This window comes from Grus americana, chromosome 5, assembly GCF_028858705.1.
Source record: "Grus americana isolate bGruAme1 chromosome 5, bGruAme1.mat, whole genome shotgun sequence".
NCBI classification, from domain to species: Eukaryota; Metazoa; Chordata; class Aves; order Gruiformes; family Gruidae; genus Grus; species Grus americana.
Genome location: NC_072856.1, coordinates 20,351,098 through 20,373,607, shown reverse-complemented (window position 1 = coordinate 20,373,607; position 22,510 = coordinate 20,351,098). Strand labels below are relative to the sequence as shown.

Genomic DNA, 22,510 nt, shown 5'->3' with positions numbered 1-22,510 from the left:
CAACCTACTAAGCCCTCACTTCGTAGGCAGTGGCAAAGAGCTAGCTGTGCTCCTGTCTACTGCAGTACACCAGGGCTTGCCATGTTGTCTGCTGCAGGGATCAGACCCACCACTTGGTAGAAGTGAGGAGCAATGAGGACATCATTACCTCCCACTGTCTGAGCAGAGCACAGAAGAGACACTATTTGAAGAGACAGAAAATCACAAACAGCTGCCAGCTGATGAGTCACACAGACATATGTTAGCTGCTACTTTAAAAGACTCCAGAACAAAAAAATTAGGTACATGAAAAAACTAGATCCTCAACCTGTGCCAGTTCGCAGTCTTCACTGAAGCTGAGAGCCACTGATCTGCAGCAGCTGAGACTGATGTGCTACATCATGGGAAGTTGTTAAACCAAGTAATTGTGGCAAAGCTTTGCACTTTCAGTGAGGCTCCACCCCATGGGCTGATGGGAAGAGTCAGTATCATATCCCAAGCAGGCTGTTTTCTAACTACTGTTACTGAGGACTCAGACAGTGCCCTTCACTGGCTGTCTCTGGAGAAAGGTCTCGGTCTGAAAGGAGACACAAGTGTTCTCCAAATTGCAAGGGAAATATCTTGGTGAAAACAGCATTAAATATTCAGGGTCCAGCCCCTCTCAACCACGCAGCTAGCATCTTTTACTCACATTTAATTCACATGAACCAACCCCCACTTGGAAGCTAAACAGATAATTTTATTCCTTCAGGATTTATTTGCAGGTCAGCTGCTGGGCAACGCTGCAAGTGCTCTTTGTCAATTCAGATTCACCACCTCTCTAAAACTATTTTCAAGCTACAAAAGCACAAGAGAGATGCTAAGTTTGGGGTCTACAGAAGTTGACTTGCCATCTGTTCAAGCCAAAGAGCATAACAGCATCCAATAGGATGCTGAGGACAGGGGTCCTCCCAGCACCTGTTTTGAGCAGTGATCAGTGCCATTGGGTTCCTCTCAAATATTTTGCCTACAAATTCTGGATCTGCTAACCTTGGCTTAGATCTGGAACTATTTTTAGAAACTTGAATAAAAAGCAGTCATCCAGTGGAGTGCTTTTCACTTCCCATTTTAGACCTTACGTCCTTAGCCCAAATGTAATCACCGGCTGAGCTGTTCAAGGTCAACTCATATTTCAATCAGCACATCACCCCATTCCACCTTTGCCCTGATGCCTCACCAGACTTGTCCCAAGAGCTGGTGTCTTAAGTGGGATGCAAAAGGTCTGCAACTCGTACTCACCCGTCTTTGGAGAGGTGATGCCGGAAGAAGTCATTGGCTGCCAGCTTGATAGCCTTTTCTGGTGTCACTAGAGTCAGGTTCACTGCAGCCCCTGGGCAAGGAAAAGCAGAAAAGGACATTGGAGAATGAGAATAAAGGAACCGTTAACTGGATCTTTCAGGAATGTGTTGTAACTCCTGCTCAAAACCAAGGACTGAGGAAGAAGAGCTCCCAGTACACCAAAGGTGTTTAGAAACATGAAACATCACTGGAAATTAGTAAGATTTCTGCCTTCCAACACCTTGGGTTTCCGAAAACATCCCCTGATGTGTTTCTACTCCATTTGCAATATGTTTTTTTGTAATTTCTTTAGCTTCACTACTACTTCCCACCATGCATACATGCATCCTCTTCTCTCATCCAAGGATGCATGCCTATGAATCCAAAGGATGCATAGCAGATCTTCAAGAAAGGAGTACAAGTTGGATTAATAACCAGTCCCAACTCCTTTGCAAATACTTTGTGATGCTCAGAAGCAAAAGCCCCCCACCCCACCTTCTTGCTAGTGGCCCTGTCCCACCACCACCAAAAGCAGAGCAGCTTGCTTACCAGGCAGCCCAGAAAAGGCAGAGCCATTGAAAGACCTGGAGGGTGGTTGAAGTCAACTGGCTCATCTGCACAGAAGTCAGCCAGCTCTAGACCAACCCTCGGAGTTAAGTGGCTTCCCTTGTATATCACCACTGGGTGTCACCCTCAGAACAGCCACCATTAAGTGGCTATTTGTCCATATCGTGCAGAAATTCCCCTCCCAGCACCGTGGCAAGGCTTGCTGGGGTATCTGGGGTGTAAACAAGCCTTGGCTCCCTCACCACCTGCTGCAGTGACCTTTTGTCAGGAGCAACAAACAGCAAATCCCTGTATTGTGCCTGCCACAATGAAAGGTCTGCGTGGCCTGGCCAGCTGCTGTGGGCCATGGATACTGGCATTAGTGCAACACAGCAGCTGGGAGCCAGCTTTCAAGCTGCCCTGGTGAAAGTGGTGTGAGGGGAGGGCCAAACCCTTCTGAGCATACTGGGTTTTGCATCATTAGATTAACGCTGCAGAATATTCTCCCTCCCTTTAAATCTTATGGCTCAAAAAGTCCTCCAGTGGATGACTGCAAGCTCTCCCCGCCTGCACTGAAGCATACTGAGGTCCAAGCCCTCCGGAGGGGCTTCGCTTGAGGCTTGCTAATGGCCTATGAATGCCTTCGCAAGGACAAAACACAAATACTAGGGTATACCTTTTGCATTTATGCTTGCTGTAGAGATTTAAACAACTTGTCCCAAAGCTCCATCTTCCAAAAAGAAAGGCAGACAGAGAAGCCTGCACTCCCACTAGGCTCTGAAGACCTGGCAGGCTTCATTTTCAGGAGGTTTGAACACAAGCTGACAGCAGATATAAGAGCTCAACACACCTAAAGAAAGGCAACTCAATCCTTTGTTCCTCAGGATGGACTCCTCTCCCTCCAAAAATTATTAAAGAACTCCTAAATTAGACATAGAAAGACACAGATTTAGGGGGACTTCCCTCGGATTAGGAAGCAAAGTTGCAGCTAGGACTTCTGGCACCAGGACATGGGAATCTTTGGCTCCACATCCTCTGCTCAGAGGACATATCACCATCATGCAGGAAAATCACAGCAAGAAAACAGACAACCTTTGCTGGGCAGCTCAATACATTTTCCCCCTTTCCAACTCCCGTGTTCATATTTTGCAGAAAATACAGAGTAACACTGCCTCGAAGCAAGCTAAGCCAATGCATTCATTCCACACTGGCCATGACATCCAACAAATGCCATCATCTCCTACAGGAGCCAAATGAACTAGCCAGGGAGCAGGGCAGCCCTCTCACACTCCTGGGTCTTTGCAAACTTTTAAGCATACCAGTGACTGCGCTGCCTCAGTTTGATGGGCTTCCTACACATCATGGCCTCCTGCCATGGCTCTTGCATGTGTTGAGAAGTGACACAGACATGACCCTCATGCTCTACCTCCACTTTTTAGTTTCAATCCTATCAGGATCTACAAAACAAAAATACGCACAGCCTGATTTTTAAGCGGAAGTAGCTACCCATGAAGTGTTTCCTCGAAAGCCAAGTTGAAGACAACTTCAACCCCAGTCCTAATGGCTAGAAAGTATAACACCTTTACGTTACTGACATGCAGCATGAATAAACACTTCCTTAGAAAAACAAGGAGAGAGAGAGAAAGAAAGAAGAATAAACCCAGTACTCTCACACCAGTGCAAAGGGTTCATTGAAAGAAAGAAAACCAACTCCAAACCATCAAGCAAGAAAGGTAAGCGAGAAGTACACTTCCACGTGCTGACCTCCTCTAGGATCCAAGAGGCTTTCACAGCAATTTCTCCTTCAATTGCAAATAAAGTAGAGGTTAAAAAAACCGCACAATATACAGATAAAAGTTAACGAACCTGGGTTTTCTCCTACATCTTTGATATTTTCAGTAAAGCTGCTTAGCAGAGAATGGATAATCCCTGTCCTCAATAATCCGAAACAGCTTCAATTCACTGGCAGAGGAGAAATTAGGTACTTCAGCTGCTGGCTGTATGCTTTCCATGGTGTTTTCTACCTTTTTACAAAATCTCATAGCTCTTCAATTCTATCTATGCCAATGACTCCATTTCCCTAATTAAAGCTAACCTTGTCCTACAGGCAAGGTTACATATACCAGAAGCAATGACAGACACACAGAATGCAAAAATAAATTGCAATCATTAAGAAATGGAAAGTATTTTGAAAAGAAGTACGGAAGCACTACAAAGAATGAAATCAAGTAGAGGCAAACCCAGTTGTTTGCCAACTGAACTTCTAAGTGCCCTCTTCTCACCAAGCCTTGGGTTTTGTTATTAAAACACATTTCTCAGAAGCCCTTATATACCACCAGCAACCTACCTAACAGGGGGATTGAGTCATCCCCTGCGCAGCACTGGTGCATGTGGGAGATATTAGCAGAGGGCAGGGAAGGCTGCCACACTACTGTAGCTAAACTGCAGCTACCCTCCAAACATCATCAACAGCAAAGAGCATTTCCCCAGACTAGGAAAAACAAAAAAAAGCCTTTGGCTCCCACCAGCTAGGCTAAACGGCTGGTCTGCAAACAGCAGTGGGACTTTCCAGGACACGTGCTGGGATCTACAGGTGGCTTCTGGATGGACTGTAGCAGGGAGCAGAGAGAGCACTTCTCCAAGGTCCCCGTCCACTGGTGTCCGCATGGTCCAGGAGACCACAAGCACCATGGATTCATTTGCTTGGCATCATGTCTGAAGGCAGCACACTGTCATCCCTTGAGCACAGACAGGCTAGACAGCACCACCCAGCTTTGAGGCACTGCTGCTACCTAGATGTTACAGACAAAACATGAGAAAAAGAACTCCTTCGTCCCCCAAACAAACCCAAGAATCCCTGTACCTTTTGGGGAAGAACTTGAGAGAAATGTTGGGATTGCCTTATATATCACACAATTCGCTATGGGCTACTTATACAGAGCAAGGATTGTCTGCCCACGTGCACCCCTTAAGACATGATTTGCAGAAAAGCGTCCTTCAAGCTGAAGCCTCTCTCCTGTCTGCACTGAGAAGCTTTGAGTCACATGTGAAGGAGACCTGAAGTCACACAGTGGGAATGGCTGCACCCAAGCAGGCCCTTTCTGTCCTCCAACAGAGGCCAAGCGCCCCACAGGGACAACTGACGTGCTTGTGACTCCTCCATGGGGCACAGCAGCTGCCACTTTAGCACATTCACATATAATCCCCAATTTCAGCTGAAAGGTTGAAAATAAGAGCTTGTGAGTCATACAGCAGCTTCTGCTGGGGAACTGGGACAGATGGAGGGAGCAGGAACCAATCCCACCATCTAATGTCTGTCTTCCCCTGTCTGCAGGGCTGAGCTGCCTCTTTACCTTCTTCCCAGAAAAGTACTCACATTCTTCATGAATCTTGGATGTATTTTACCTGCCCAGCCTCTCTCCAAGAGGGAGGGAAGGGCTGCTAACGTCAGCTCACAGAACTGAGGCACAGAGACCAGGATTGCTGTACTTGGAGGACTCACCTTTGCACCTGGCCATGCTGAAATATCTATGAATTTCTTGAAGGAGCTGGAGCTATTCACAAAAGCCCTCTCCAAACCCAGCTCCCCATTTAATAGTCAGAGGTGACAAATAAATAAATTCAAGCCGCTATCAGCTCCCTGAACAGAGGGGGTACAAAGTTAGTGGGACATGGACCAAGCTACCAGACTCATATGGCTGGGAAAACTAAGAGCTACACAAAATCCTCTGCACCCTTTGAGATTTCTGCTTGGGAGTGAAAAGTGGCCTGGAGATACACATCCCCTCCACCACCCTGCACCTTACAGGACTGAGCTGTCTCTTCCAAAAGCCCTGATGAGTCCTACAATCTCCCCTGTAAGTTTCCAGGAACAGCTTCTTCCTTCTGCTCTCCAGCAAGCAGCCTGCCACTGCATATTTACAGTGCGGAGTTAATGCAGGCTCCATTCCTGGCTAGCAGCACAGAAGCAGCCAGCTTTTGAGAAAAAAATCAAGGGGGAACATGTCACTGCTAGCATTGAAGATAGAGCTTGCCAGGGTTCCTCAGGGTTATTTGTCTTGTTGCGTCCTCCCAGGAAAGCTGGCACGAAGCAGCCAATCCATCGCCGGCATCCACCCCACTCCCCTGAAACACCCACCAGCAAGTTGGGCAAGAGACACTGCCTCAACAGCCAGTGCCTGCTCCCAGACCAGCTGGCCACAGCATCTGTGTTTCCTTGGGAGCTATGGAAGAAATGGAAAGAAATGCTACTGCTGCTAACAGCAAGGCACCATTGTCTCCAGACTCCCGCTTGAAAAAAACAAAGAGCAGGGACTCAATCAAAGCAGTACTTTAATCAGGCTTTATCAGTGAATGAGTGCCACAGAGAATGCTATCTGAACACCTCAGAGATAAAAACTGTATATTCAGGCAATTACACACCACTATATAAAGTGAACCAGAGTTCAGTGTCAACTAAGCTAGTTGGACTGTGCTGAAAGCCAAGAAGGTATTCCACATTTTCCTCTGCTACAAATAAAGTCAGAATTTGGCCTGCTGTTCCTCTCTCCTCAAAATCTTTAAAAACTTTCAAGGATTTTGTGTTCAGACTAGAAAAGGTATAATGTTAACTGCTGCAACAGACAGCCTAAGCCAAAGAGCTAGGAGATTTCTAGCAGGTTAGCACACAATGACCAAACAGCTGAAGCTCCACCATGAGCCAACATCTGATTTTCTTACCACCCCAAGGGAGTTCTTTCTGGGGATGGGTTATTTTTAATTTTTTTTTTTTTTTAATTGCAGCTTGTCTTGAACAAAACACTCAGGCATGCTTGAGAGACAGCTAGTTTTGGAGACAAGCTACCAACTAGATGGGACAGCAGGCCTGACCACGTTGGTGGTGAGCTTTGACATAAATTCAACCATAACTACAAAGTAAGAGACTTCAAGAGGTTTGCTGCTGCCCCTCTGACAAAAGTTATTGTGCCCAAGTCGGCAAAAATACACATAGAGTCCTGAGACAAAGTCCAGCAGGGTTCACTTAAACTGCTAGCAAAGATGAACTTCAGTAAATGGTAAGGTTCAACATCAAAACAGCCATGGGGAGGACTCAGGCTTTCAATGGTGGATAGCTGAGCAGACATCTGTTTAAACAAACACAGTTTATTTTCAGAAACAGCTACACCTGTCAACATCTTCAGATATTGCTAGGTTATTGCTTTATAAGCCAGAAAATATGGCCTTTTCCTCCCACTCATGCACCAGTACTTCCAACGCAAAAGCTGCACCATGCCTGACTCAGCTTTACTTACCTCTATACATGCCAAAGTAGCCTTCCGACCGAATTGTTTTAATGAGGCAGTCAGACCTGCAAACAAAACAGAGAGAGATAAACCACAGGAGCTCAGAGGTGGGTGAGAGCAAAGTAAAACAAAATGAATCTCTTGGAGTGGTTGTCATTTACGATCTGTCAGCAAAACCCTGAGCTGAGAAGGGAAGCACGTCAGCCACTGAATGCACCATTGTTCAGGCCTGAGTCCAATTTCAGCCCCTAATTCACAGGGGCTTTGAAATCCCAGCTCAGCCTGCATGCACTGTCTGCTTTCTAGAAACACAAAAGGGAAGAGTCACTGCAAGGGCTGTTTATCCAGGGTCCCCTGTGGTGAATGCACATGAGACACTAACAAGCAGATCCCCATGCACACGTTTTTGAATCCAGCTCTGGAAGGGAAATAAGGGGGGGTCAAAACCCCCAGTGCTGACTTGCCTGACTTACTCTGAAATTCAGGACAAGGCACACAAACACTAGATGACCTGAACGCTCAGTCATCTGTGACCTCCCACGCAGATTAAAGCACTCACTTTTAACACATCAGGTCCCACAGCAGGCAGCGAGCACTCAGGCTCTCACCCTGGGGAGAGCATGGCAGGGTGCCACGGAGGCACCTTCTGCTCCAAGGGGAAAGCTGTCACCTTCTTTGTTTCAACTACATTTACCACAAATGGGAAAACTGTGCAGAGTGCTGGAATGGCTCAAAGCCTTTCAAAGGCACAGACACACACCTAACAAATCCAGAGGTGCCATTCAGGAAGGCAGTGCAGATCCCCTGGCAGAGTTTCCCTCTCTGGACCATGGCTGCATGAAGCCTGGGCGCTGGCTGAAGGTTGCTTTGGGGTCTTTGGGAAGGGACAGGTACTTGCTGCGGCCATAGGGGAAGGGAGAGGTGCACATGCACGTAAGCATACATATTTAAGGAACAAAAGGCTCCTTTAAGTAGTTATAAGGGAAGTGTAGCTGATGAAAACAAGAATACATTTCTAAGAGACTTGGCAATGCAAGGAGTAAACTTCACCTCCATTCTGCAGTAATGTTGAGTGGGAAAGAAGGAAACACAGAGTTCTCTCAAGGGCTTTATGGCCGTACTTGGGTCAAGACTGTTCTAGGGTACCTCATGTTATTTGTCAAGAGCCCATCCTGCATTGCTGCCAGTCGCAGCAATGAAGTTTCCCCTCTCTGCTGGGACTCCCCACATCCTTTGGGACCCAATCTTTCAGGCACCCCGTCCCAGCTCCTGCAGCTTGCATGCACCCATCTTATTCTTGGGAGCAGCCCCCTCCCCAAACACATTTGCAAGCCCCAGAAAACTTGGGACACCCTTCTCCTATCCCCCCATCAAGCTCTTTCACCACAAGGCTGGAGGCCAGGCATTTTCTCTGAGCCAAGCTGAGCTGCTTTGAGCAAGCTATGGCAGAGAAGGGAGTGGGAAGAACTGCTACCCACCATGCTCACACAACCCTCCTGCCTCACTGTAAGACTTGCATGTCACTCCCAGCCCCTCGAGCTGCAGCAGAGTGAGATGGAGCCAAGGCCATGTCCAGCTCCTTTCACTCCCTGGATAAAGGGAACCAACAGCCAACTAAAATTACACATAACATACCTGGGCAGTGCAGCCCAAAAGCCCAGCTCTCTCCAGCCCTCAGGGCTGCTCCAAAGCGTCTTTGGCTCTTTCAAGGGAAAGGCTCCCCTGATACCAAAGGTCTCTTGAGCTGAGCAAAAGCAAGACATGCTGTCTTAAAGCAAGACAGCCAAAATTTTAAATTAACTTGCTGCCTTCCTGGGTGTTCAGCAGACACTTTTGAGATCTGGTATCGATGGGCACACAGTATTTCTCCAAAAAGAAGCCTCCGTAACTGGGGAGATCAGACAAGCCCTACCAATTCCCTAGCTAGCGTAAAGATGTCTCTGAAGACATGCTCCATGCATGGTAACAGCACCCTCTTAATGTCTTTCCCTTGCCTGCTTAGGTAGGACACAGGATGGCCTGATGTTATCTAGAGGATGTGTTATCCCCATTACTTCTTTGACCCTGCTGGCCCCTCAGCCCTCAAAAGACCCTTTCACTTATCCCAACCAGCCCAAGCTCACCTTCCCTACAGCTTCTGCCAATGCCAGAGAAACTTCTCCAGCATTACTCATTCACATCCAGGCTTTGTCACAGACTCTTAGGAGAAGCCAGCTCAAATATACAGGGTAAATCCTGTGTATTCCTTAATGGCACCTCATCCCACAACAACTCCTGGCTACAGAACAGATCTGCACTCAACTGCTGAAGGTTAAGCCTCTCTCCTACTGAGCCCCCATCCAGAGATGGGGCATCCCGGCATGCTCTCGCAAGGGGAGCCTACAAATCCTCCATCCTGCCCAAACTCCTGTTGCTGTGGCCTGTCAGGTCAGGAGGAGAAGTGATCCACACCAGGAGCAGGACAACAAAAAGGAGAGGCAAGGCAAGATGGGAGGCCGTGTCCTGCCAGCACGCCTGGGCACACAAACAATGCAGGGAGCACAGCGTGCTGTAACTGTCAAGGGAAGCACCAGTCTGCTGTGGCACACCAGAGCCCACAACCTAAGCTTGTGCATAATTACACATCATCGGCTAGAGTGAGGAGACTTGGAGACTAAAACCATCAACGTACAGAGCATTTCCTTCCTATTCCCACTCTGCCTCAAATTCTCCTGGGCAGGAAAGAAGAAAATACTGGCGTGAAGGAGCAGGTAACAAAGTGGCAGGAGGACAGGACACACATCATCAGTCCCAGTCCCTTCTCCCCCCTCAATGACAACCGTAGTTTTGGAAAACTAAGGCCTGACTCTGGTTCCTAGGATAAAATATCTTGTGCTGAGTGTGGTGCACATTCCCACAGCAGATACACAGCCCTAAGCATCCCACACAAATCCCAGGTGAATTTCATGGGCTAGACATATTCATGTCTTCTCTTCCTGCAGCCTGCAGCACCTAATTATTATTTTTTTTTTTTTGGACATAGGACTGCTAGGGTAACTACAGCATGTGTCAACCTGCGATCCTTCAAAAGATCTGCATGCAGTGTTCTAGACTGGGAATGGGTGACTGCTTCCACTTTTTAAAACTGACACAGCAAATGAAAGGACAGTAACCTCCAATATGAGAGTCATGGAAACAAAAGAGAGGCAGAAATTCCCTCATGCCCAGCAAAGAGCCAAATGGAGCTCCTTGTGTTTTGGTCCTGAGCCCTGACTGCAGCTAACATGCTGCTCTGAAGCATGGGCTGCAGACAGATGTGCCCTCTGCAGAGATTGCACCTTCTGGGCTCAACAGCCTGAATAGCTGCTTTATTTGCTTTATCCGCTCTAGCACAGCTTGGTTCAAGATTGTTCCCTGGCTTTCCCAGGGACAGTCTAGTTCCTAGAAATGCTGAACTCACCTGAAAGAGGTAACAAAGTAGAAGGACTCCCCACCAAAAGCCCCAGGGGATGCTGCCCATGCAGGTGCTACTCACATGCTGGTGTACATCCGCTGGCCATTCTGCTGGTTCTGCAGGCGAGTTTTTGCCAGGTCAATGGGAAATACACAGGTGACCCCAATCAGCCCAGCTATCCCTCCATTGATCAGCTTGGCAGGTAAACTGTAAGGGGATCAGAAACAGATGTCTTAGTACTGGGATTAGATCGGGGAAGAGAAAGAGGAAAGAATGGAGCTCTTTTGCATGTCCAGAGTTAACATATTGCTGTGCAACAAGGCTGTCCTCCCTGCAGCATGAAGGGAGCTCTGCCTCAAGGCAAAGCTTAGCCCTTGCTGTACATATGTGGAAGGAGGGGAAAGCAGCACATAGCAGGCAGGACAAACCACTGATGAGTGGAGTGGGGCCAAACAGCTAAGCTACACATCACTAAGAACAAGGAAAACCCCTGTTTGTCCCTAGAAGAGAAAAGACAGAGTGCTGAACCATCTACCACGTGGACAGACTTCAGTTAGGGCCTGAGGGCATCCAAGCCAAAAGGTTTACTGGCAAATGCTTTTCAGCACCACAATCAGATACGCATCTAATGAGAGGTTTGTGACACACCAGCAGCTACCATCATGTGGGAATGAGCCCAGCAAAAACGCCCAGCTGGCAGCCGAGGAGCCGACAGCTGCCACTCCAGGAAACTGTTTCCAGACCCACTGCCCAGGGTGAGGGGAACACACACAAACCAATAGCCCAGCGAAACTGCTGGACTGGCAGCCTGCACGGCTGCAGATGCAGAGATGTGAGCTCATACCTCTCACGGAAATCAAAACCTAGCTGGCTACACTTGCTTTGAAAATGTGAGGCTTTTTCCACTTGCCTTTGTGTTCCCACAGGGAATCCTTGCAAGTGGTGCTGAGTGAAAGCCAGATCAGCTAAAAAATGGGTTCCCAGCAAATTAAATTATGAAAAATGTCCAACACTTATATGCTAGATAAGCCACTACACACAAAGGAAGCCTGTTTGAGTCAGCTCCCTCCAATAAAGCACAGGATATGGCTCCCTGAACACAGGATGTGTCGGATATTAAACTGATAGTGGACAGCAGTTCTAGATTTCAAGGCTGAGTCCTCCCACAGGGGGAACGGGCCTTTCATGATGGTGACATGATGCTCTGGATGGGGGCACAGACAGCACTACCCACTGGAAGCAGCAGCGGTGAGGCTGGCCATGGCATGGTGGGGTAAAGCTCTGCAAACACGTTCTCCCCCAGAGGCACTGCAGAGTGCTTTGCATAGAGGGGCAATTGCAGAGAAGATCAATAAGCGGCCATGCTGAAAGAGCTGCCTCTCAGCTCCAGGCTCAAGGGAAAGGCAGGATAGGGAGACTCAGGATTTCAACATGAGGTCTCCCTGGGGGAAGCAGACAAAAGAGGGGTGGGAAAACAAAAAAACAAAAACAAGTTTTGCCCACAAGTGCTAAGCACAACCTTGACACTCCAGGAAACTCCTTTTAGCCTCCGCTCTCCTGTGGCCAGAGCTCCTTCCTTCTCAACACCCACACCCATACAACACACACACACAGCCCTAGGGCTGGCACAGCTGGAAGAAGAGGTGCCAAGGACAGGCAGACAGATCTGAGCTTAGTCCACATCCCCAAACAAGACAGTGATGACTGAGATTAAATCAAGCACAGCACGTTAGGAAGGCAGGTCCAAATCTGCATAATCTCAGCGCAGGGCCAGACTGCAGTATCTCACCAGCTCGAGACTCTGTTGACTCGGGGATCTTTACATCAGTCTGAGAAGGGAATAGATTTGCCTACAACCTCCTATGCTCAACTTGTTCTCAGAACATGGGAAAATTTCAAACAGTAAGCTTCACATCATGGTTCTCTCCTTATTTAACCCATAGTCACAGTGAAAGAGAAGGTTAGAGACCAGATAAAAGCATGTCAAGATGGAGGCACCACTGGAAAGGAGGGTGTTTCAAGACAGAATCACATCAGCCTCCTCAAATTCATCTCCAAAGTACCTGCTGACAGGTCACAGACTGCAAGGCACAGCCAGTGCCCCTTTCCAGCCTCAGCACTGTCATCGCTTCTCTAAGTGTCCCCGAAACACCCGGAGCAGGCAGACACTTGCCTCTCAACCTGTTCCAACAGTGAAATCATCACAGGATTTATATCAGGTGGGAGTGAGACACAGACACATGGCAAACATCTTGCCTGCTGGCACTGTTAGCGCCAAAGATTCCCCAATTTCAGCACAGACCCCAGCAATAAAGAGGAATAGTCTGATGTGCCTGGGCAAGCCAAAAATTTGGGCAATATGGGCTGCAGAGAGCCTCTCACTCTGTGGGTGAGAAATCCTTGCTCAACGCCCACGTTGCACCCGAATCCAACCATCCAGATTCCACCACACGCACTGTGGAGGGAGACTAGTATAGATGGACTATGTGGCAATACCCAGGAAGATGCTGAGATCGAGTTCTACGTGTACTGCTGCAGAAATGCAATGCCCTTGATCTCACCTTGCAGCAAACCACTGCTGTGGATTTTAGTCTTTCAGTATAAATCTCATTTTGCTAAGGGATGACAGATGCATGCTGCAAGGGAAGAGGAGTTCGGTAGATCCTCCAAGCTTAAATAGATCTCGTTGGCTTGGCTGCCTGTGGCTGCTGCAGACTTGTGGTTCCATAGATGTGAGAGATGGCCTAAGTGGTAGAGGTGAGGGATTTGGAGCACAGAGAAGAACCTGAGACAGAGGGCACTGCACCTGAATTAAAAGCTTTTTCTCTTGTGACTACATCATCCCACTTTTCACCTCAGTGCTCTCTCTTCTCTCATGAGATGAGAATCCACTATGCCTGGTCTCGCTGTCCTATTTAGCTTCTGCACAGCCACTGCCTCTCACTACCTAGGTGTGCAGGGCTTAGTGAAACAGGGACAACACAGGCTAGCATACAAATAAAGCCATTTGCTCAGTTTAACACAAGAAGGGCATCCCAGTTCTCCTACTGCTCCTCCTCAGCCCTTTTAACTAGTCCCTGTAGCCAGCAAGCTCCTGTTCACACTGCCAAGAGCACATCAGAGGGGCTGAGGGAGATCTTCAAAATACCAAGCTTCAAATGGCCACGTATGTCTGGTCCTTTTGCTCTGCTGAGGTTATCAGGAACATACACCCTTCAGGCTCCAGGGAGGTGAATCTCAGCATGAGCTTAAGAGAAGAGTGCCAAGTGCTCTCCAAATTGGGTAAATGATGACAGGCAAATCTAGGCACATAAACACTCCACAATGCTTGTGGAGCATTGTCTTGTTATCAGTGCAGCTCAGGACTGTTTTCATTTGCAGAAGACAGGCACACAGGAAGATATCCTAATCATGGCAAATGCTAAGAAGGGGCAACCCTCTTGCCTGTAGCATCAAGTCTTGGCCCTCTGTCACCAGATTTAATTCACCCACTGACCTCTCCTGTCCTGAGGTGGTAACCTGGAAAAGTAGATGTTAGAAGAGGATCACCAAAGACCCCACAGCATGTAGGAGTCATTTATCTAGGGCAACTTCACAAGCACAGAAAGTTAAACCCATGTGCAGGACTGCACAGATCCATCTGACACAGCTCTTAGGAAGCTAAGGGTACTATGGTATCTTTCTAGAAAACACATCCCAATTCATTTCCAGGAAGGACTCAAATCCAGCCTTTGTATGTGCCAGGACCAACGCTCTTAAGTTCCTGCTGTGCACTTAAGTGTCACTAAGTATTGTTGGCACTTCATGTTCCTGCAATCACTCAAGCATTGGGCTTTAGAAGAAGGGCACAAGGCTGAATCTACGTGGACTTTGTAATTACAAGCACTGCATCCTTGACTGGTGAAGGAGCTGGCTTTGTTCCTTTGATGTCAGCAAGCTGAAGTCAGCAGGTCAAGTTGACCTTTGAAAGAGGAAACAAAAAGGAACAGACTCATGCAGGGTAAAAGCAGAGGGCAGAAAGAAAAAAAACAGTGAGAAGAAAGAACTGAAGACAGCAGAGATGTGACAACGTGGCAAAGACAGAAAATAAGCAAAGGTTGAAATAAAGCAGGTAAGAAAGGAGCATAGAAGGAATCAGAACTGTTTAAGGCCAGAAGAGATGATCAGCTGATTTCCTCCAACCACCTATATCACAAAAGGGATTAAGTTTGAAAGACTTCAAAAGAAAAATCTGAAGCACAACCAACAACTCAAATATTTTTTTAAAAGTTACCTGATCTGTTTATCAGCCATTTAATTCAAACTTGATCTTGTTAAGAAATGAATTTGTTCCTTCAAATGGTTTCTTAATTTCTTTTTCAATCACTTCTTTTTCACTTCAGTTTCTTCCTGGGAAAGGAGAGAAAGACACCAAGGAGACAAAGTTGAGACATGCTCTTCCTGACGCTCAGGTCCTACTGGGCAGGCTGCAGGGTGAGGCCAGCCGAGGAATAAGTGACTTAAGGGAGCACCTGGTCTCCTCAGAGAGGAGACTGAGCTCCAGAGGGAGCCTTATAAATATGTGTCTGTATATAAATATACAAGCACATATGGAGGAAAGAGCTGCCAGAGTTGTCAGGCTCCAGCAGCACGTGAGGAGGGGCAGCAGCCAGGCAGTGCATGAGTTCTGCCCAGCATCCAGGACAGCAGTACCCGTCACAGCTCTTTCAAACTCCAAAGAGCATTTCACACCGCACCATGTGGACCTCCAACCCTCTGCAGGTCCACCCAGCCATCCCAAGACAATCACATGCCATCACAAGACCCATTCAGAACTTCCCTCCAACACATATGTGCTGTTTCTAAAGGACAGCCTTCAAAAACCTGCTACTCCTGCAGTTACAATCCTTCCTCTATATCCCAGCCCAAATGGGCACCCTATGCTCAGTTTGTGCCAACATTGTTTTTTAATTAGTGCCTCTCCCTCTCCAAGCTATTGATGTGAGTTTGCCCTTTGGACCACTCCTTTCAGCTCAGCACCTACTGGAACAGCACTGAAGCTCCAAGTCTGCAAAAAGTGGTTCTAAGACTCCTAATTGCCTCTGTTTAACAAGAGCTGGTAGGAGTCGCCACACAAAGAAATCTGGACACGAGGAAAGTTCAGAAGCAGCCACAACCTTCAGTGTTCTGGAGGTGTCCTTGTCTCCTCACCTCCAGCCTGGAAATCGGGTGCGCCACGCTTTCATCACGCATCTCAAGCAGCACCCAGCCACTCTTCTCCCTCTCCTCTTCCAGCTGCCACCTGGGTGGTAAGTCAGAAGTGGAGGAGATGTATCTTTGTCCTTTGCCTCTGGAATGAAATTTGCCCCTTAATTGCAGATTTCCTAAGCTACACAGAATCTTACATCCAACAAGGTGGCTTTCAGGCAGACACTTCTGCTCTGGAGATACAACCTGAGGGTCAGAGGCATTCCTGAGAATAAAAGGTCCCCAAAAGTATAAAGAGCTGGTGATGGTGCAAACAGGTGTGGGAAGGAGAGGGGGTGAGGTTACACGCAGTCCAGCACTGACCCGCTCCTCTCCCTGTTACATCAAGTGCCAAGGACAGGGCAGCATGAAAGCATTTGCACAGTCCCATGTTTGGATGACACGAGACCAAAACTGCCTTTTCTGGAGTCCCACATTCAGCCAAAGCCATGAGAGACCAGCATAGGGAGCTCGCTAAGGAAAGGGGCTCCTCTCCAAAACACTGCACACGAACCTCACCCACTGCCCTACATTATTACACCTTCTGTCCCTTCCATGACCCCTCTTCAGACAGTTTACCTGATCTTGACTAATTCATGGAAGTGGACCGTAAAAATCTCCAGATCAGCCAAGTCTGCACTTTCCAAGGGAAAAAAATCATTTACACCTTTCGCTGTGTGTGCTTTCATATCCATGTCCACAAGAGTAGTTTGTTTCAGGTTAATCTAATTCTCTACCAATTTAACCAGAATAAGACCAAAATATAAAAATATAGGGAGACCAGTTGCTCAAAGCTTGTAATCCTGGCATAAACAAGCCCTGAACCATAAAAACTCACTTGAAGACATCTATACCCTCAATAGGATATTTGTGTTTATTGAGGCAGCAGCTCTGACAAAATACACACACCATGTGAATGGTCCTGAGACCCCACTCCAAGCTCTGGCAAGCTCCCCGCCTTGTTGCCTCTGCTGCACCCTTCCCTATGGAGGAGCATCCAGGAGGCCAGGCACCCATCGCAAAGGGCAACACAAGAGAAGACAGCAAGGCTGCCAATATTCACCACTGACAGCCGAAAGTGAGAGACCAAGATGGACACACAAATGTATCACAGGGCTGTTTCCTACCTGCTGACACAAGTAGGGTGACGGGGATGGGAAAAGATGCTACTGCATCAACAGGGACTTGGGACAGCTGGGTTTAGCTCTCTCCTCCCTTCTTTTCACTTTTGGCTTCAGCTCTCCACCTGTCTGGTAACTGCAGAGCCCTCCCCTGCTGTCTGATCCAGCTGGAAAACTGCTGCTGCTCCCCACCAGGGAACAGATGCTCCTGCTGCAGCTACACAACAAGAAGGGGTAAAAAACAATCTTCCTGGGTTTAAAACCAAGCAAAGTTACAGGTTTCCTTGGTGCTGACTGTACGGCCAGCAAGTGTCAGGACTAGTATCATCACCCCTAACAAAAGCTACTCAATTCACAGACGAGCGAAGGGAAGCAAGCGATGTGATCATTTTACAGCAGACACCAGCACTTGATAACTGTTTATACAGCACCTGGCACAGTGGAGGCCTGAATGTCCATGGCCAGGGGATTTTAATGCATTAAGGGATTTTAATGCACTGAAGCGGAAAGCTTATTTGAGCTCTGTTTGTTTAAACATAGCTCCAGTGAATGACCATTTGCAAAACAAACCCAAAGTCACTGCAAACTCCTAGTACTTTGCTGTAATCTACAGAACTCCCCGAGTCCCTTAAAAGAGAGTGAATGATGAAGCCTCCAGTGCCCTGGCCAGGAAGTTCCTGGGGAGAGCTGGACCTCAATCCTTTCCAGGGCAGGAAAATAGCTGCTGCAGTCCTGCAGTCTGAGAGGAGGAAAAACACAGGCTGGGAAGAGAATGCTGGTAATTTTATAGGATATACAAAAAAAACAAATCCAAAACACCATTATACATTTAACCTAGAAAGGAAAGAGATTAAGTAAAGATCTAAGTATATCTCCCCAGGAACATGGTGGTCTCAGGAGCCAAAAAATGCAAACAAAAGCAGGCAAGCAAAGCTTCTTCAGCCAAGCAGCGGTGTAGCTCCAGGGCTTCCTATCCAAGCAGGGTCAGGGAGCAGGGCTTGCATCTTCCCAGGAAGCCTCCCATCAGCACCTGCACTGGGGCAGCAGACAAGCCAGCAGCATCAAAAAGGTGCTGATGCCTCACAAAGTTCAACTTCACAGCCAGGCGGAAAACGGCACTGCTGGAAATGGAAACCTCCATGGCACAAGGAGCAGAGGAGCTGGGAGGAAACTGGTTGCAGGTGGGCAGGGAAAACAAGAGCTGCCAGAGACCCACCCCAAAGCCAAAGAGGCTGAGCAGCCCTCATGGAAGGGGGGTCCTAAATCAAACATCCCATAATTAAGAGAGCAAGAGCTGCACAGGCAATGAATTATATGGCATTAATTCCTTCCTAGAGTGCTGTTAACACAGCTAGGCATGGATTAATGCCCCATTACTCACACACCAGGATGTCCCTTGTACATTTATTAAAATGATCAAGCAAATTAGCTTCAGAGCAACGTGCATACTGCAGCATGGGGAATCACCTCCATGCTAGGCAGGGAGGCAGCGCAAACAGCCCTAAGCTCACACTGCCATGTGTAGATTGCCCAGGAGCCTCCTCAACCCAGCCTCTGCCCTTTCCCAGCTCCAGAGAGCATCAGAGCAGCCAGATTGGGGGTACCACAATGCACACCTAGCCAGCTTTGGATGTATCTGGTCCTCACAGCCTCAACCACTGGCAAAATGGTGCTATTTTGCTCCCTTGCCTTGCACAGACACTCATCCACCTACGCTACCCAGATGGTAAGGTTTTCTCCAGCATGACCAGCCTTTGCTTACTGCAAACCTGCTGCACTCCTGATCAGCCTGGGGCGCGGGACTGGACTCTTAACCTTTGGTTCTCGCCTTATCACCTGAAGGAAGAGTGCTTACCAGAGAATCGTAGCCCAGCCTGGGGCATGGAGGGGAGCACAGAATGCCATCACATGCCATGTGTGCTGCTGATAAGCTTGGATGGAGATATAGGCACCCAACATCATGGAAGAAGGAAAAGGTTAAGTTTACCCACACCTTTTTGACCACACTCATCACATTTATTGCCACCACACTGCCCTATGGCTGTGAGTTGCCACCTCTAAACCCAGATGCCACGGCTCTGCCCAGTCTGACCCTGGGGGACCCCACAGCTCAGCACCCTCCTTCTTTTCCTGCTCTCCCTCTGCCAGGCTGCCAGAGCCACTGCTGGCATCCTCCAAGCCAATCATGGGCTCCCACTCCACCAGCTCCCCCAGTCCTGCCAGCAATCCCCCCACAGAGGCTGGCTCTTCACTTCTGCCCTCCGCCAGCCCTCCCATTTCCAGGCTTTCTCCTCCCCAGCAGCCCTACTCTGCAGCTGAGCACAGCCTCTAGGGCACAGACTGTTGGACTTGCTGATTTATCTGAGCACATGCAGGCTGCCGTTTCGACAAAAGACCTTTAGCCAACCTTGGCGCTGTGGCTGAAGGAAGCAATTCTGTCCTCTCCCTACACCCAAACATGTGTTCCCATCCCTGCTTTCATGCCAGCACAAACATTTGTGCAGAGGGGTCAGGCAGGGATGAGACAGAACTGAAGGCCAGCACATGCTGGAGCTGTCACTGAAGGCAAACATTCAAACTACAACCTTGACTTGAAAATTAACAGCAGAAGGGGAAGATAGGACTCCCTTCCACATATTGCCATTTGTCTTGAGAGCAGACAAACTCAGTGCCCCAGCCAGAGAAGCCGATGTCAATAAGCAAGGCTCAGAAGGTGAGAGGAGGGTGTAAAGCTGTGACAGCATCCACTATGTCGAGAGGACACAGCCACAGAACCACTCACGGTCAGAGAACGGGAGTGGGGAAGCAATCAGCAACTAGTACCTGCTGGGAGAGGAGAAACCCTCTGGGATCAGCACACCACTTTCCTTCGCAGTGCGAATGCATTTGAAGGTGCGGACGCTCTGACAAGTTTTGCTAACAACTGAAGCAAAGCTGCTATTGCAACAATTAGGTTTAAGGAGTGCAAACTGAACTGCAAATATTTCCTGAGAGAAGCTGCTTTCTAGATGTGTGCCAGGGACAAAGCACACAAGGAAATCTCACCTGGGGAGCTGTCTACTTGGCTCTCACCTGCTCAGGACATTTTGGGATAGAGGGGATGGAGGGAATTCGTGGCAGTTTCATCTCTGCTGCTTGCTAGCCCTTAGGCTCTCAAAAGCAGGGACTGCCATAAATTTTCTTGCAGCACCAGGCAGGGCATTAGTCCTCAATAAAACAAAGCAGCTCTCGAACATGCTGGTGGACGCTCCCCCACTGTCACAGACTGTCACTTCTCCGGCTGCGCAGTAGGACAGTGTGGCCCCTTTGTACCATTCCACCAGTGGGCCAAAGCCCCAGGGCTGCAGACGCAAACTCACCTGCCTCACAGTCAGCGGCCAACTGTCCCCGTACTACGCTGGGCTTTGGAAGTGCCAAGCCCAGGGCAGGTCTCCCCCTCACCAGAGATGAAAAAAGGCCAAAGTCCTATTGGGGAGGTGCCATGCCACCTGCCTACACCATTGGCTGCTCACACCCCCATGGGGACAGGCACAGTGGCACAGAGCCCACTCAGCTTGCAAGACAGCAGGGATGCTGAGCCCCAGCACACAGGGCACTTGCTCCTCCTTCCCAATAGCCCCTCACAAGAGCCCTCAGCTCCTGCAACCCCCTTCGGTCCTCCATGACTTCCTCTGCCTTGTGCACTTCCTTCCCACTGGCTGCTCGGGATGGGTGTCCCCCAGCACCCTCCTATCTACAGCCAAAAATGCCAGAGCACATTCACAGTGAAAACAAGTCAGGCGGGCACCCTTGCAAAACAGCAGGCAAACTTTGCCCCCCACCTGGCCTCCAGGCTCCTTGTGAACTAGGCCCAGTCAGGGAACCTTAACTTCTCCATGCTGCAAGACCTTGTGATGATAGAAGAACGATTCAAAACATCTCCCTCATGCCACAAAGAAATAGGCAAGTTCCCTGGCAGTGCAGGACGGTCCCCAGGTTGAGAGTATGGTACAGAGATGTTTGGCTTTGCAAACACAGGTGATGGCAGTATAGATTTACCTGGATGCCCACAGAGGGGAAAAAAAGAGGACCAAAACTCCTGATTAGCAGCAAAGGCTCCATATTGTTGTGACAGGAGAGGAGCCACAACAGGGCCATGGTGGAAGGGTCACAGGGGACAATCCTGCAAGCCACTGGGACTACAGCAATGTCTTATATTCTGACACTGCATGCACAGTGTTGCAATTATCCTCTCCCCCGGGATTTATTTGAGATTACAGGGAATTCAGAGACCTCATTTACCTTCACATAACGGCAGTCAATAAGACAAAACAGACAGCAGAGCCTGGCCTTGGAAACGCAGCCACCTCCACCACTCTCCAAGGAGGGAGAGGGCTCAGCACTCAAGAGCTTCTTTTGAGCTGGTCCAACCAACGCTCCCATCTTGGGGACAAAATTCCCACCACGTGCTGGAGGCAGCTCGCTCTCTCTACAGATTTGCCTGCTGGCCTCCGTCACTGGGGCCACCTCGATACAACACAAAGGAGTTACTGAAGACATCAGACACTTTACTGCACGTAGCAACAGTCCCTCTGTCTGCTTGGCCTTGGCCACACTAGGAAAAGCCAACATAGCTGCCAACTCCAAAGCAAGGATCAGAATGAGTGAAGCAGCAGGTATTACTAGAAAGGAAGGGGACAAAAGAACAGGGAAGGAGGTGGGGATCTCTGGGCAGTAGGAGCAGGAACAACACAGCCAATTTTCCCATGCTTTCCACTTGGGCTCTCCATCCAGCTGGAAGCAACAGGCTGGCCCCCCCACTCTGAGAACAGCATCAGGCAACTTTTGCCTGCTTTACTGAGAAACCTTAAGCAATAAGTCAAGACGGAAAGCATCTTCCATTACCTCTGTGAGAGCTAAGGCTTGGAGAAAGACATCCAAAAGGCACTGTAAGCACCAGCAGAAGTGCCTTCCTGACCTGGACAGCTTCTCCAGGCCAACCAACCAGCAACTTGTTTAGATTAGTGCAGAAGCTGTTTGCTCTATTGCAAAGAGGCCTCCCATGGAGGCCTCTCCTTGCATCAACATGCTGTGTCTCCCAGACGAGTCTCCTACCCCTCCACTCTACTCCAGGACAGCTCAGGAAACAGAGTCTAATTCATAGGTCACCAGATCACTCTCCAGTTACTAGAGCACATCCCACTTCAGCCAGGCAGAAAGGTTTGCAAAGGGCAACTGCTCAATGCCAAGTCATCTGCATTCAAGTCAGATGGAATGACTTGAGGAGCAGGCCTGTGCTGATTCAGAACAAACGCCAGGTATGCCCTTCGAATTTGCATGTCTTGGGAAACCGCCCCAGATCAAAAGCCAGAAAGTTGATGCTGCTCTTGAAGCTGGGCTTGGGTATCAGCACTGCAGCACACCAAGAGGCCCCAGTACAGATCTGGGACCTGTTATTTTAGAAGCTGCACAGACTTTCAGTCAAGGACAGTCTCTGTCCTGGACATTTTGCAGCTGAACTGCAAGACAGGATGAGTGAGAACAGATGTTAGAAGTAGTGACTCACCCAGGACTCACACGACAAGTCTTGCTGTCCAAGACATTGGGGCTGCCAAACTGAAGAAACC

The 22,510-nt window shown here is 48.7% G+C and overlaps 1 protein-coding gene across 5 annotated transcripts in view; it reads right to left on the bottom strand.

The window, feature by feature from the left end:
* SLC25A22 (solute carrier family 25 member 22) overlaps window positions 1-22,510 on the bottom strand; it is a 52,822-nt gene that overhangs the window by 16,638 nt on the left and 13,674 nt on the right. For 2 of the 5 annotated variants that reach the window (XM_054827807.1, XM_054827812.1), the window contains exons 2-5: window positions 14,831-14,946; window positions 10,639-10,764; window positions 7,134-7,189; window positions 1,258-1,348 (exon numbers count right to left, since the gene is read on the bottom strand). In XM_054827807.1, coding sequence (XP_054683782.1) covers window positions 1,258-1,348; window positions 7,134-7,189; window positions 10,639-10,764; window positions 14,831-14,850 — 293 coding nt within the window. In that variant the 5' untranslated portion in view covers window positions 14,851-14,946. The other 3 variants (XM_054827808.1, XM_054827809.1, XM_054827811.1) reach the window with 3 other exon arrangements.